The sequence below is a fragment of the Echiichthys vipera genome (assembly GCF_963691815.1).
Source record: "Echiichthys vipera genome assembly, chromosome: 3".
Taxonomy (NCBI): Eukaryota; Metazoa; Chordata; class Actinopteri; order Perciformes; family Trachinidae; genus Echiichthys; species Echiichthys vipera.
The window spans coordinates 26,442,210-26,457,486 of NC_139828.1; the positions used below are offsets into that span (position 1 = coordinate 26,442,210).

The 15,277-nt window shown below is 40.8% G+C and overlaps 1 protein-coding gene across 1 annotated transcript in view; it reads left to right on the forward strand.

The window, feature by feature from the left end:
• oca2 (oculocutaneous albinism II) overlaps positions 1-4,220 on the forward strand; it is a gene marked incomplete at its 5' end in the record, with an annotated part of 49,748 nt that extends 45,528 nt beyond the window's left edge. The window contains one exon of the mRNA XM_083940665.1: positions 4,089-4,220. Within this exon, the coding sequence (XP_083796791.1) occupies positions 4,089-4,176 (88 nt within the window). The 3' untranslated portion in view covers positions 4,177-4,220. The remainder of the gene's footprint in view (positions 1-4,088) is intronic.
• Positions 4,221-15,277: the final 11,057 nt, after the last annotated feature.

The following is a 15,277-nucleotide window of genomic DNA, read 5'->3' on the forward strand; positions in this document are numbered from 1 at the left end:
TGTGCCAAGAAGTCACATTTTCAGCAGTAAAATCGCAGTAGACTATTGTCTTTACCAGACGTATGCCACCATATTGACACATGCAACATGTCCTCATATGTAAACAACAGAGTAGGTTGTTTGCTAGTGACTTCCTTAACAACATATACAACTGCCCTAACATTGTGATATGGTCGCAGTTAACGGAAGCACTTGGTTAAGTTTATTGTTAATTACTTGGTTAGGGTTGGGAAAAAATAATGAATTGGTTAAAAAATGAGACTGGATGTAATTATGTCAATGACTTACTTCCATATCAAAGTTTGTAAAAATAGTGTTGGTTTCATGGCATGGACAGTGGTCTCCTGGGTGGAAGTCCTGTGTTAGTTTGACCCAATTGATAATTACTGTGGCTGCTAGAGGTCGCCGCCTAACAACAAACATAAATATGGGTTATAATATGTTTCTTTTAGTGAGAGCAGTCTGTAACATACTTTACGTTTCCATAACAGCTTTAATTTTCTTTTTCTTTTTATAAAAGGCAAATTCATGTAAAAAAGTTAAAAGAATAAAGCCAGAAAGTCATGGGCACCTATGACTCACTTCCCATCAAATTCTGAACATCAGCGCTAACTAAATCAAAATAGTCCTATTCTATGCCTTAAGATCCTCAAAGAAGGAATATTGCCCAGGTAAATAGAAAACACATGCAGCAGAGACGTGTAACCTTTAGCATCTCCCTAAAAAAATTCAAGCCTGCACAGTTAACCTTGCCATGTCACATAATTGTCTGTGCGGCCCTGTTTCACCCAAGTGTGTGCTACAGCAGTTATCGTAATGGGTGTTTCACCCTGAATAAATAAAAACATGTCTGTTGGTAAAACTACATTTCGACCAAATAGAATATAAAGTTGTGTTTGATGCCCATTACCCTCACCTCATATAAATTGGCCATGTGTTAGAAATAACTCCCTGCTATCACTTTGTCATTAATCTCAATAGGAAGATTAGCACATTTAATAAACAATGATGTGAACCATCATCAGTGTGAGCTATGGCAGCAGTAGGTTTATGCTTATTTTCTGCTTTATTTAGTCCTGACTTATTTATGACTCTGTTTCTCGCAGCCTCACACCTCACACAGCACCATTACGCAAGCAGCATCTGCTCTAAATGATATTTTAACGATATATAAATTTTTCGCTAAAGGTACTATCATTTTAATTACATCTTTCTTGCTTTAAAAGAGATAAATCTACATAAACATGTAGTCCCTTTTTTCTCTTTGTCCCCCAAAAGGGATCTGTGTCAGAGACTGCAGGCAAACAGATCTCTGGCCTTCAGAGCAGCCATGTGTCCATATAGGACATGGTAGCCATCCAAATGACAAACCATCTGCAGATCTGGAGTCATCTAAGGGCATATTTTAAATTCACGATACTAACTGAGGAATGGAAAACTTGGAAAGCAGTTTAGCCTGTAGCCTTCATACTGTTGTACATGGATACTGCTACTTTAATGGCAGTGATCATTGCTGTTGCATTATAAAGAACTACATCTCAGTCATTATCCCCAAGGCCTCTCAACAAGCTTTCGTCGGTCACAACTACAAACTACTCAGTTGTTTATGTGCACTAGAAGTCTTTCTTTCGTCAAGCATGATGTGATTTAATTTAGCAAATTATGTGGAAGCCTGCCATGTCATTTGGCCTGGCTTGGAGCTGCAGACAGTGAGCAGGAAGACAAACCTTCATCTGCAGCCTGATGTGTCCTTGAGCAAGACACTGAATCCGTACCAGCTCCATCAGGGGCTGTGTAGCTCTGACCTCCCTGTGTAGTTGGCCGTGTGAAACGAAAGTCACCCTGTGGGGCGCAGTATCACACAGTCAGTGTCACACACCAGAATAAGAAAGTGTTTCGTTCATCAGTTTTCACATATGACCGTCTGTGGCTGCCAAAGTCCAAAATAGGTCTAACACAAAGAAAAACAAGCAGTTAGTTTTAGGTATCAAGGTGTAGCATGTAAAGATGTGTTGAAAAAAAAAGATATAATACATATATAAAATATTTCCCACATATTCTAATTGTCTCATCTCTTGACCTCACACCAGAAAATGAGTTTCTCAAAACATCATAAAGAGCCCTGTTTATAAATTTCAGGTGATTCGGTTCAGTGCTCGTTTATTCTGGAGTGTGGTTAGAATCAGAATGCCTAACAAAGTGTGAGAGAATAACAGGAAATACTATATATATATAGATATATCACAGTCTTAATCATACACTGAAACTGTAATCTGAAGTTGTAATATCAGGCGACATTGTGAAGTACGCACCACCTTATCAAACATTTATTCATGAACATGTTGCCTCAGGCAGTCAGCGCCATTTGTCTGATGTAGAGAAATGAAACCAAATGTGTCGGCAGTTAAGGATTGTGGAGTGATGGGAGGTTGGATTTTTTTGTTGTTGATAATTGTACCGTACGTTGTGGCATGTAACACACTTATAGTAGGTATAGCAATCATTTAACATGGTACGTTATGGTACTGCCAATATGTAAAGCGCTGTACATGCAAAAGGCTGTGTTGCATCATAATGCTAAACTTCAGCCATGATAAAAGCAGAAATGTTTTTCACTCAATAATGATCTAACTCCAGCTTGTATCAAGTGTCTGCAGGAAAACATTTATACTGCATGAATAGAAACCTCTTGGGGACAAGTGGAGATATGCCACATCAGGGGAAAATAATATTTTGTTATCAGCTTGTCGGGCTCAGTTCTACGTTGTCAGTGTTTTCTTAAAGTAATAATCTTAAAAACCTTGGATTGAAATAAATGTCTGTTGGTCACTATCACTGACTGAGGTGACACAGTGGTCACTGAAAACATGGCCCAGTGATGAAAGCCCTTGCATTTGCATTATTATGAACTGGGTGTCTGTGGCGACAGTCCCTTGAAAAATCACAAGCAACGCATTTTCCATCCCCCAGCAGTGGTTGATCAGTCATACGGGGTAGGCGGACACAAGGCCACAGACTCGCTCTTTATCTAATGTGTGTGTGTGAAGCGTCATACTGTTTTTTCAGGTCCCTGCAAGCATTGTGAGTAAACAGTTACTACGGCCAAAGAGTGCGACTACGCGACGAAACTTAAAAAACAAGTATAAGTGAATTCCAAAAACACACCTGCAATCTGCAGCTTATCAGCAAGGAGAACCGAATGGAGATCTCCGAGATTGTTACTTTAACAGACATCAGACATATGGGTTGATTTGAGTTGAGTACGCTGATGGATGATGGTTTGTCTGTTTGATTACAGAAAAATCTACCGGTTTGATTTTTATGAAATTTGGTGGAAGGCTGTTGCAAGTCCAACAAAGAATCCATTAAATTTTGCAGCTGATCACGGGACAGATACACAAATATGTATCACTTTTGTTAACATTGCGGAATAGGGCATTTAAGCTTCATCCATGTGGTGTTGGAATAATTGGCAAAATGAGTTCCCGTAGGAAAATTCACACAGCATTAACATTGTGATAGGGCCTCTCGGAGTACCCTTCTAGTTAATGTGTGAAAACACGTGAAGCAGCTCTTTATCAGACTAACTGCTCACGGTGACATCGGCAGGCTAATGTTTGCCATGTAACTTTTCACATGCTATTTTGTTAACAGTTAACATGGTAACATTAGCATTAAACTAAAATCCAGCTGAGGCGCAAGTTGATCATTTTAGAGGTATGTTGTCATCAAATGAAGAACTTATCAGTGAAGTTTGACCTGTGGTAGCACTTGATGAAAAGTCTGTGGATCATCAAGGTCATTAGGATTTGTTGTCTGCGGACCATGAACCTCTACAGTATATGACTCCTGACCATATATATATATATCTATATGTATGTGCCAAACGTATCACTGCTTGTGCCTCTTTATTTATTATTTGCACCATTGTGGGTTTTTCAGTTATCATTCAAATCCTCTCAGTTTTACTAAATGTTTAATACACTGTACTTGGTGACCAACATGAATGTAGATATTTTTTTCTTTGGTTAGAATTAAATTTTATTAAAATTCATGATATAAATTTGTTTTGTTCTTGCTTCTTGCAGGTTAGGATTCCCCATGATGATAATGACGTGTATGATCGGCATGTGCTACCTGCTGGCCACCCACATCGGACTAGGATGGAACATGTAATCCACTACTGCTCTACAGAGCCAAAGAGACTTGTTTTTGTGTGTGTGTTCGTGCGCACATGTGGCCACTCCTTCAAGCATTCAGCTCACTGTAAATGTGATACGTAACCTGATTGACTGATCAGATTACAGGCACTATTTGAAGCACAGCAGCCATATTTTGGAAAATGTCTTTGACTAACGTTCCGAGCAGCAAGGGACCAGAACTACGGGAGCTTTGACCAAAACTTTGAATCTAACGTCCAACAGTATGATGCAGTAGTTCTTGATGGCTCGTCCCTGTTGAGTTTGACCAACTTTGTCAAAGACTCAAACCTTTTGTCCTTACAAGAGTTGATCCAAGGGAAGGACTAGGAGTCTACTTGAGAAAATGGTCCCACTCCATAATGCTGTTCATGGTGCTACTGCCTCAGTGGGTATAACTGGTGTATGACCTCTGATGTCAGACTGTTCATTCTTTGGAAAATCTATGTGGTCTGTTTACAAAAAGCAACAACTAATATCTTAATTAACTGTATTACACTGATTTGAGAGACTTTTACACTTTTGATCACTTTGTTTTAGGCAAACATTTCACCCGCGGTTTACCAAACGTATGTTGATATTTTAAAGGAACCACAATACCCAGTGAAAGGGATTTTATAACAGTTAATGTCTAATATATTTTTGTCAGATGCCCACATGAATGAACAGCATCAATCAAATTAGAGAGTAGCAGGATGATTAAATAAAACAGTTGTAGGCTGTTATCTAAACAATATTTACTTGTAAAAACCTAATGATTTAGTTCAGTTAACCATATTTAATGTAGAAACTTTGAATCATGTAAATGCTGTTACATGGACTGGACAACATCTTTCAGACGAAACTATCACCTGTATTTATTGTACGACCTGAACGTCATTTATGTTTAATGGTTGAGACCTCCAGAACATTCAGACAGAGATCAACATACACAATAAAGGTTGTGATGTTTCTGCTTTTCATTTGGCTCAGTTTGAGTTTGTTATTCTTTATAAATATTAGGTGTCACTTTTTAATGAGGTACCCCATATACAGTAAGTTGTAACCAATGCCTTTATGGTTGGTTTTTACATTTTCGTAAATGTTGCACTAAAACAAGGTAAAGATAAAAGATAAAACACGCTTAATATGACTGTGTCAGACTGCTGAAGCCTCACAGTACATCAGCAGGTTTCTCACTTGAGTCTTAATTGAGTTGAAGGTGTTGTTCCATCATCACTGAGGCAGGTTGAGATCTGCACCGACAGACATGACAGATTCATGGGTTTATTATTTTGGTTATACAGGATTGCACGATGAAATGTAGTTATAGCCCCCCAGATGCAATACACACAAAGAAAAGGTACCAACAGATATTTTTTTATAAAAGTAGCCCTAGAGGAAGAAATAAACAGCTATAACAGCTATATAAATTCATAGATACATTAAAAATAATAGAATACATGTATAATATTAGTGTAATATGAGGGTTAATCATAGTGGAAATAATACGTAGCAGGAACATGCAATAATAAAATAAAGTTCCCGGGACCCAGCCATATATTCCTTCACACAATGCAGCCGATCACAGCTGACAGGACGCCAGTCCATCGCAGGGGGGGATAGGGGGATAGAGACAAACAGAGAGACAGACAGCCATTCACACTCACATTCACACCTATGGGCAATTTAGAGTCAGCAATTAACCAAACACCTGCATGTCTTTGGTCTGTCTAAATCAGCCGGAGAAAGCAGAGAAAACCCACACAGTCACTGGGAGAACATGCAAACTTCACACAGAAGGGCCAGAGCCGGGATTCGAACCAAGAACCCTCTTGCTGTGAGGCCACAGTGCTAACCACCACAACACCGTTCTGTATAATTTGTTGAAAAAAGTCAGAAAAGGTCAGAGAGTAGCGTGTCCGTTACAGCCCCTGACACTTTGGTGTTCGAGCCCTAATAATAAATTGTAAATAAATAGATCAGGGTTCAGATACTCTGCCAGACGTTAAATGGTTAATTGGAGAGTCTCCCTGCACCAACTAGAGGGATTTAAACAAGCTGGCAAACCCAAGATTGTTTTTTATTTCCTAATTTGTAAAGCCTTTGCAACGGATTAGTCTTTAATAAAGCTATTAGTTTAAATGCATAAACACTTTTTAAATGATTATCAGAAAGTGATTTACATCATTTCTAGCCCTTGTGAGAAAAATATGCTGCTCTCTTGCCTGTTCTTTGCTGACAGTATCATAATTGCTCTGCCCACCGACACATTCCCTCTCGAGCTTTGGGAGTTCCCGACATCTTAAAAATTTAGAAAATCACTAAGTGTAATGTAGAGGACACAGAGATCAGTGGATACTCAACTGAATGACAACACTACCATGAAATAACTCTCACTGCTGGTACAGTATAACAGCAGAGTGGAGCTCTGTTCTCATGTGAAGAGCTTTTCTGGTACTTCAGTGTTTCCTCTGAAGTTGCACAGTGTTGTTGGTGTTGTTTACTGGCGGAAAGTAAGAGGAAAAGTGACTTTCCCATTCCCTTTAATGAGTCAGGCTCCAGGCCAACAAAAGCCCAACTATACACAGGTCGATGTATGGCTCCTAAAGGACTGCTGTCTCACATTACAACATGTGACTGTGTCTTTGTTACACTCATTTGGAATCTGTTTGTGTTGTGCACTTTGTTGCCATTACAGAGCCGTGTTCTTGATCTCAGCGTTAATTTGCAGCTAATTTATTAAAGACACTTTCATCCTCAAAGAACTCTACATGGTTATACATCATTAATGTATTTTGTGTGTTGCAGGAGTAAGAGTCATTCATGGCTGGAGGCTCAAACCCTCATTCTTGTTCTAGTGCAGTAAGATGAGCTGCGACTCAGAAACCATCTGCTCAAAAACAATCAAATTCCCACTACCGAGACAATTCAAAGTGCACTTCACGTTTCACACATAAATCCATTTCATTTCTTAGATTTATTGGCTAAACTTAATCTTCATTAATTTTTCACACAGGGTATGTTTTTATTTCAGTCAACAGTTTTCTTCATTCATATTATACAAAACTTACTTTTTGCAATTTCCCCTCTAAAGATTGTTCAAGCTCTAAATTTTGGATACTCCCTGACAGAAAAGATGCATGCATGATCAACCCTAATACATCTGGTTTGCAAGGGGCCATAAAGTATCATCAGACTACACAATATACAAACTAACATTAGCAATTGAGGGACTTTTATTAAAAATATACAATATTTCATATTACAAGAACCTGTTCTACAAGAACCTTACAAAAATAAACAAAGTTCAAAATCATCAATCTTTTGGTGACATCTACTTTCCCTCCTTCTTCTTGGACTACCTCTGCTACATTACCCAGATTTCTTCTCAATAACCCCAAGCTGAGTGACAACATTGTTCACAGAAAGAGAATAATTCTTTGCAGTTAAAGGACAAGTGTGAGGTGGGCCTCCCCAAGGGGGTACTCTAAACTGTTTCAGGGTGGGCTCAGTGAATACAAGTAAAAATTAGCTTTCAAAAGAAGATCCCATGGAATAACATAAATGTGTGTGTAGTTTGGGGGAAAACTACATTTTTTGTGTTGTCTGAAGTTATGCCAAACAATATCAGGCTATCTTGGTTCAATTGTCAAGTGTCAGATAATATAAAAATCCAAGAATTGAGCAAAACTAAGCAAGTAAACTAAAGATTGTGAGGTGCTGCTTTTGAGGGGAGGCCCACAGTCTCAGACTTTGATGTTGGTATTGTATGTTCCCTGCAAACCACAGAAACACTGATATATATATAAACATCATCAAGACACCCCAATTAACTCACAATCAAAACACAATTGGAGCTCAGCCAGCCTTCGTACGAGGGAGCTTGCAGGGTCAACTGAAAAGGATAATTGTGTTCACACACAGCCCTGCAAGGTAATGTCTGGGTGATTTCAGGTTTACATCTGAAAGGGGCTATTGAGATTTAATGTATCTGTGGTGTGCAGAATACTACAGAATGTACAATACCAACGTTTTTTTCTGGTGACTGGGTTGTTTGAAATCCTCTGTTCTAGATATTTCTTATTATCAACAAATTCCACAAAAAGACCATCCAAGAATAATTGATACTACCAACTACTACTCACAAGTATTTCCTGTGTAATGATTTTGCCTTTTTGAACAATCAAAACCAGATATTTGTGACCCAAACATTTCCATCTTCAGTAGGAACCAATGGGTTTTGGGCCACAGACAGGGAAAGTATTGAGAGATGGACAAACACATTGTTGGTTTTGCTTTTCTCCTTGGATTTAGTGAGAATAAGAGCCTTATTCTTCATGTGCACCCGTCAACACACACGTCCTGTGTCCAAACTACATTTTGAAGCTGCTGTTGGTTTATCTCCCCTGTCAGTCTGTATGACTGTTGAAAGTTTGGTACATATTTACTTGGTTTTACCTTCTTTTCCTTACATTTTTAGTCTTGCAATCTTAACTATAATCTTTCTGTACCCAGCAGTTCTGTGAGCTACTTATCTGTTGTTCGGTTTGGCCATCCTCAGTGACTGTTAGGAGGTGGGAGCATATTTATGTGGTCACTGACCCAGATGCCTCCCTGAAGACAAGTCCTCTGAATATCCAATCTTTGTTTCGAGGAATCAACAGAGACTCAAATCAATAACAACTAGCAGGCTTTTCAACTAATCAGAAATATTTGGAGGCTTCATGGCCACAGGGAACACTTCAGTGCTGATGCGATGTGCAATATTAGTGAGATCAATAAGAGTTCAGCATTATTAAACCACTCAGAGCTGAAAGTAATTATATTTGAACCTTTATTGAACCTGGGATGTCACTGTGACATAACACAACCACACACACAAGCCACGTATTTTGCAACAATATGGAAGAGCAACAAAATGTTTTCGCGCCACTGTGACATTAAGTCATTGCAGAAGAAGAGAGTGCAATGAGATGGCAATTAAAAGAGCGCCTCTTAAACCTTAAACAATGAAAAACATGTCACAGGTCAGTGTCCTCATCGATCCACACTGAAGTTTTCGTCTCTGCAGTGGAAGCTTGAGTGATGTATAAGTCACAAGCTTCACATAGCCTACATCATGATTTATGCAGTTTCCTCTGCACTTTGTTGCATTTCATAAAGTTTGCTGATCCAGAGTGGAGGGGAGGCGGTCTAGGATCAGATCGCCGAAGCTTTGGCTTGTGCCTGGCAGTATCTGATGCACCACCCACGGCCAAATAAAGCTCTCTACGGTCTGTCTCCAGAGCTGCTGTCTGCCAGGCTTTATATTCAGACTACGGGAGTAACTTTCCGATAAAACCAATCCCCCCCCTGCTAAAAAAAATCCTTGAGGTGACACTGACTAATGTTAGCTTGCTTGCTAACACGTACAAAAGGGAGCGTACCTATGTTTCCTGGGTCATATGTTCCCGGCTTTGTATGTTCCCACCTTTTCAAAGAAAAGGTCCTATGTTCCCTGGTCTGTTATTTTTACCACAATCAGTCCCAAATTCCACAGCAAATAGGCCTATGTAGACCCTAACTCTACCCCCTAACCCTTACCCTAACCGTAATCCAGACTCCAGATTTTCACCGCAATTGTGGTAGACAATAAAGACAACTCCCACTACACAAAGTCATCAAAGTCTGTCTCTTGTCATTGTTTTGATAGTGACACCCCTAATGGCAGTAAACCTACTGTATGTTTAAAAAAAACTAGTGTAGCACTACCATACATTAAATGCAGAACTGAGAGTTCTTTGTTCATTGATTTTATTTTATATAAAATACTTTTTATACTTTTCTTCATTACAAAAGACTACAATAGGAGATATATGACTTAGTTACACAAGAGAAACAGATTTTAGGCAAGTGGGCCACAACACTTATTCTCCGGGAACAGGCAAATCTAATAAAATATAAGAAGGGAATGATAAGCGATGCATATTAACCAACATTAACCGAGAAGGGTCTAACTTATGGATGTATCATATAACTGGAAGCAGTATTCCTAAATGAGAATTGAGAATTATAGCTTCTGGGTGAACTTCTGGGATATGCGGCCAATTGTATAGACTCCATAGACTTTACATTGACATCACAGTTTTAAAATAGCTTTTCTCAGCTCAAGGAAAGTTTTACAAATATGAAAACATAGAGATGTCTCTTTTATAATGGGGGTCTAAGGAGAAAATGGTTATTGGGCGGCTGGGGCATTTTTTGTTGCAATAGTGACCACTGGCCAAAAATCGGCTGCTAGGTTGTGTGGCAGTGCCATATCCAGGTCTTATAATAAATCTATGATCTAACTACAGTCTTACAGACTACATGACACGTCCACTTTACCACATGACACGTCCCCTGATACTTCCTGGTTTTATATTCATATTTTAACCCATCCATGTTCTTTTCCTAAAGCTAACCAAGTAGTTTTGGTGCCTAACCTAGCTGTTTTGAGGAAGTGTCAATTACATTGTTGGTGCTTTTTTTTTTAATGTTAGAGACTCTTATCATGTTACTGCAGAGGTTTGCTGCTATTTTGAGCAGTATTAGTGTAAAAAAAAAAAAATCTGTTTTGGATGGTTCAGCGCTCGCCCCAAGCTACTCAGTGTTAGCAACTGTCTGGGATTTCTCTGTTAATAAGTGATTACCCAAAAATCTTTCTCAATGGCTTATTTGCTTAAAGTCCCACTCCAGACACATGTTAAAGAGGACCTATTATGCTTTTCCTTATTTTCTGTCACATATATATTATTATAATGTGGGATGTTCATGCGAAACATGACCGAAGTCTAAGATAATTAGTTAAACATGTTTGGGTAACCAGTCTAACCCCCATGAGCAGAGCTGCTCAGGATTCAGATTGCTGTCAACACCTCCTTTTAAACTGTTTTTTCTTCTTTCTCTGTGGTCTGACATCAAGCCTTCTTGGATTTTCAAGGTCATCTGCTTCAGGCACGCCCACGAAGTACAGCTACGCACAGCTCCTGTAGAACATGTTGCTGTACTACATTTAGCTAAATGCTCGCAGCAGAGAAAGCGGAAATATTTGTTGCTTGCATTGTTCCTTTCTCCCTTTTATTGAGAGCACATGCCTGCCTGTTTGGTTTATAAAGCATTTTATGTTATTTCTGACGGTAGAAATTGCTGCTTTATTGCCCCATAGTCTGCTGTTTACTACATGTGTCTACATGCTAGCAGCAGTAACATAGAACAGTGGGGAGAAGAACAGGAAGTGTCTGATCAATCAGAGCAGAGGGAGGGGGGTTAAAAAAGATAGAAGAAGCAGCCATGAGCAGTATAGGAAAAAGAACATAATTACATTAAAGCATGTAAATATGCTCTAGTAGAAACACAAAATACATGTATGAACCTGGAAGGAGGAAGAGCATTTGAAAAAAACTACTCTGCTATGATTAATATTTTAATGTTATTTATATATTATTAACATGGATTTCCCACATTGAAAGTAAATAAAACCCTCAGAGATAGAGCTGAAAGCCTCTACTCGTTCTCCCTCATAAAGAATTGTTGCAGCTGGCCCCCCCTCTGCTGCTCGTGCTTGCACTCCCGCACATAATTGCGGTAGCTTGAGACACTACGGTACTACATTCTAGCTTCTGTTGGAGGTTGATGAGCAGGCCTTTTTAAAGAAAAGCATGCAAACGGCTCATCAAGATGATAAACACATCGGAGAGAATCAGCCATAGGCCTACACGTTTGAGCCTGCTTCAGACAGGTGTGGAGCCCCACAGTTGGATGGACGGACGCAGAGCCCAAGCTGCCTGCCCATGGAGCTAACGTTAGCATTCTGAAACTAAGTTATAGTTAATGCGTCCTGAACTTGGCATCAGTCCGATCCGACTCAGATGAGGAATATGTTGTGTACTTCGGCAAATCAGCAACTAGCAGACGTATCAGAATGGTAAGTGTAGTTAGCATCTTTTATTTGTTTCTGTTGTTTGTTAAATACTTTTTTAATTGGAGGGGACTTAAACGAAGCAGTGTTTTCAATATATTAATAGGTGTAAACCTGCATGATTAAAAGTAACAAACAACAAACAAACAAACAAACAAACGTGGTGTTCATATTTTCCCACTTGTAGCCTGATGATGATGATGAAGAATTAAACATATGAAAATTCTTACTCAAAGCTCAGGCCAGGCATGCTGAAAGTGGCGTGTATCCAACAGAAGAAGCCTCAACTTCTACTGAAATCTATTTCTCGTCTGGGTTATAATATGACTTCTATGAATTCTGAAGAACCCTTGACCCCACATCGAACAGATTCTCTCCTCCTGCTTTGGCACCTGAGCAGTCTGCCTTTGCCTGTGACTCTGAACTGATGACCGCAGAACGCTGCAGCAGCTCTACTGCATCCTGCAGAAATGTGTTGAAACCAGCAACAAAAGAGACTTTGAGAGAAATGAGACTTAATCTGGCAGGCACTGCTACATCGACCTCTGGCAAGAGAAGGGTTGAAGATGACCCTGCAGCTGCTGGCTGTGTGTGTGTGTGTGTGTGTGTGTGTGTGTGTGTGTGTGTGTGTGTGTGTGTGTGTGTGTGTGTGTAAGAGAGAGAGAGAGAGAGAGAGAGAGAGCGAGAGAGAGAGAGAAAGAGAGAGAGAGCGAGAGAGAGATAGAGAGAGAGAGAGAGAGAAAGAGAGAGAGAGCGAGAGAGAGAGAGAGAGAGAGAGAGCTCCAAAGGCTCGAGAGCTCCAGAAGGAATTTCAACCACTGAACAGCTTCTCCCCTGTCTTCTGCCCATCGGAAGATGAAAAGAAATTTTGAGTGTTCATGTGTTCATGTGTTGATGTCAGATGCTTGATGCGAAATCCAAATCAAGAAAATGTGGTTTGATAAAACCTTAAACTAAAAGTAAGGTCGCCCTTAAAATCTAGAATCAGGCCAAATTTTAAATTAAAATTGCTCCATAATTCTCCCTGGTTCTTTATTCAAATTTAATTTAACCTGTAAACATCTATCAAAGATATAATTAACCAATTCTTGGAACCGCATGGAAAGACAGCTGACAGGAGGGAAAGACCCCAACGGGCCTGCCTCAGGCTAACTCCCTGTGGCAGGAGAGACATGGCACTACACTACAAGTCCCACCCATCTCTGGCTAGAAAACACCCCTAGAGTCAGCGAGAACAGGAGAGGATGATGACTCACCAACAGACTACATGGCTACAGACCCAGAAACGACACAGACAATGAGAATGATGATCAACAAGATACCTGAGTGTACAACACCTACACCAGGAATTGAGCTCCAGAGTTGTAGATGTAACATCTTATGCATGGCTGAGAAGACACCAAGGCTTTAAAAAAGTGCTTGATGTCAGAACAACAGGGAACTCACATTGACCGCTACTTCTTACATAGCAGGTCGAGTAAGTCAGGTGAAGTTCAGCAGCAGGACCAAAACCAAAGTCTGCAGAACATCAATCTCCCTGTTCCAGAAGAAGAGGAGGAGCCAAGCATAGTGGTGCCTCACAAGCCCACCCTGTCACAGCCTGCAACCGAGAACAAAATTGAGACGAAGAACAAGGGAGAAAACCACAAATCAGGTGGCCAAAATCCTGTGAGAAAAAGGAGTGGGAGACAATTGACACAGACATCAGCAAACTCCTGGGACAACTCAGGGGAACTACAGTCAAGAAGATTTGAAGACCTGATTTACAACTATGGTGCAGAGCGCTTTGGAACTACAGAAAGGAGGAAGAAGACATCATCCACCCCGTTGAAGTCCAGGAGACAGCAGGAGATTGAATGGTCAGTCAAGCAAAGAAGGCAGTGGAGCAAAGTGGAGAGAACTGTTCGTCAGGCAAGAGCTGCTTCCTCCCCTGGGCCCAGTGGAGTCCCATAGTGGCTTTATACGCTTACGCTTTCTTTGGAGGTTGATGAAGGTGGTGTGGCAGAAACAACGAACGACCGGCTTAGGCAGGACACCATATGTGGCCTTGGGAGTATCCACAAGACCATGCTCCCTGGCAGGCTGAAGCTGTGGCTCCTTTAGTTTGGGATACTACGCAGGCTGATGTGGCCTCTTACCATCTATGAGGTCCCCATCTCAAAGATAGAGAAACTGGAGAGATTGGTCAGCTCATTTGCCAGGAAGTGGCTGCGTCTTCCCAAATGTTTTAGTAACATCGGACTGTATGAAAGAGGCACTCTGGAGCTTTCTGTTTCCAGCCTGACAGAGGAGTTCAAGTGCTCTAAAGTCAGGTTGGAAAGGACACTAACAGAATCCTGTGACCCATGCTTTGTCTAAACAGCTCCTACCCTGGTGACCTGAAGGAAATGGACCCTAGCTGCAGCTACTCAGCAGACAAAGTCAGACCTCAGGCACAGAGACATCGTCTGCCTTTTGCAACAGGCGAGAGGAGGCCTCGGCCATGGTGAGAGCAGACCATGGTGGCAGCTCCAGCTCAGCGCTGACGTCTGGTCGTGGAGAAGGTGCGTCGACACAAGCAGGCAACGAGTAGTGCAAAGGCTGTCTCACAAGCTAAGCAAAGACAGTGGATGAGATGGGAGAGAATTGAGAGGAGAAAGTTCTCTTGGAGGGAGTTGTTGGCATGGAGGCATTTCACATCAGCTTCATCTTACACGCCACGTAAGACGTCCTGCATTCCCCTCTAACCTCAACCAATGGTACGGAGAAGACCCCAAGTGCCCCCTCTGTCCTTCTCCCGCAAACCTAAAACATATTCTGGTAGGCCTTTACACCTGGCGGCACAACCACATCCTGAAGTGCCTAGCAGCTACTTTGAAACCAGACGGGTAAAGATAAATGGCCTGCCTCCTCCATTATTCCATCCTTCATCTGCAAAGGAGTTCATCCGAGAAAGTGCAAAGCCAGCCAAAGTCAATACAACATCGGACATTGGTCAACCATCAGGCTGCTTAAGGACTTGGGAGTTTGAGGCCAAACCCTACACTAAACCATCAAAGCCCTCTCATGTGCAGCAGAAGACGCAAGTCGGTAGTAATGGTTGAAGAGGTGGGATAACACCTGGAATGCTACTAACACCTGCAGAACTAACTGCCATAACATATAAAGTCATATTCAC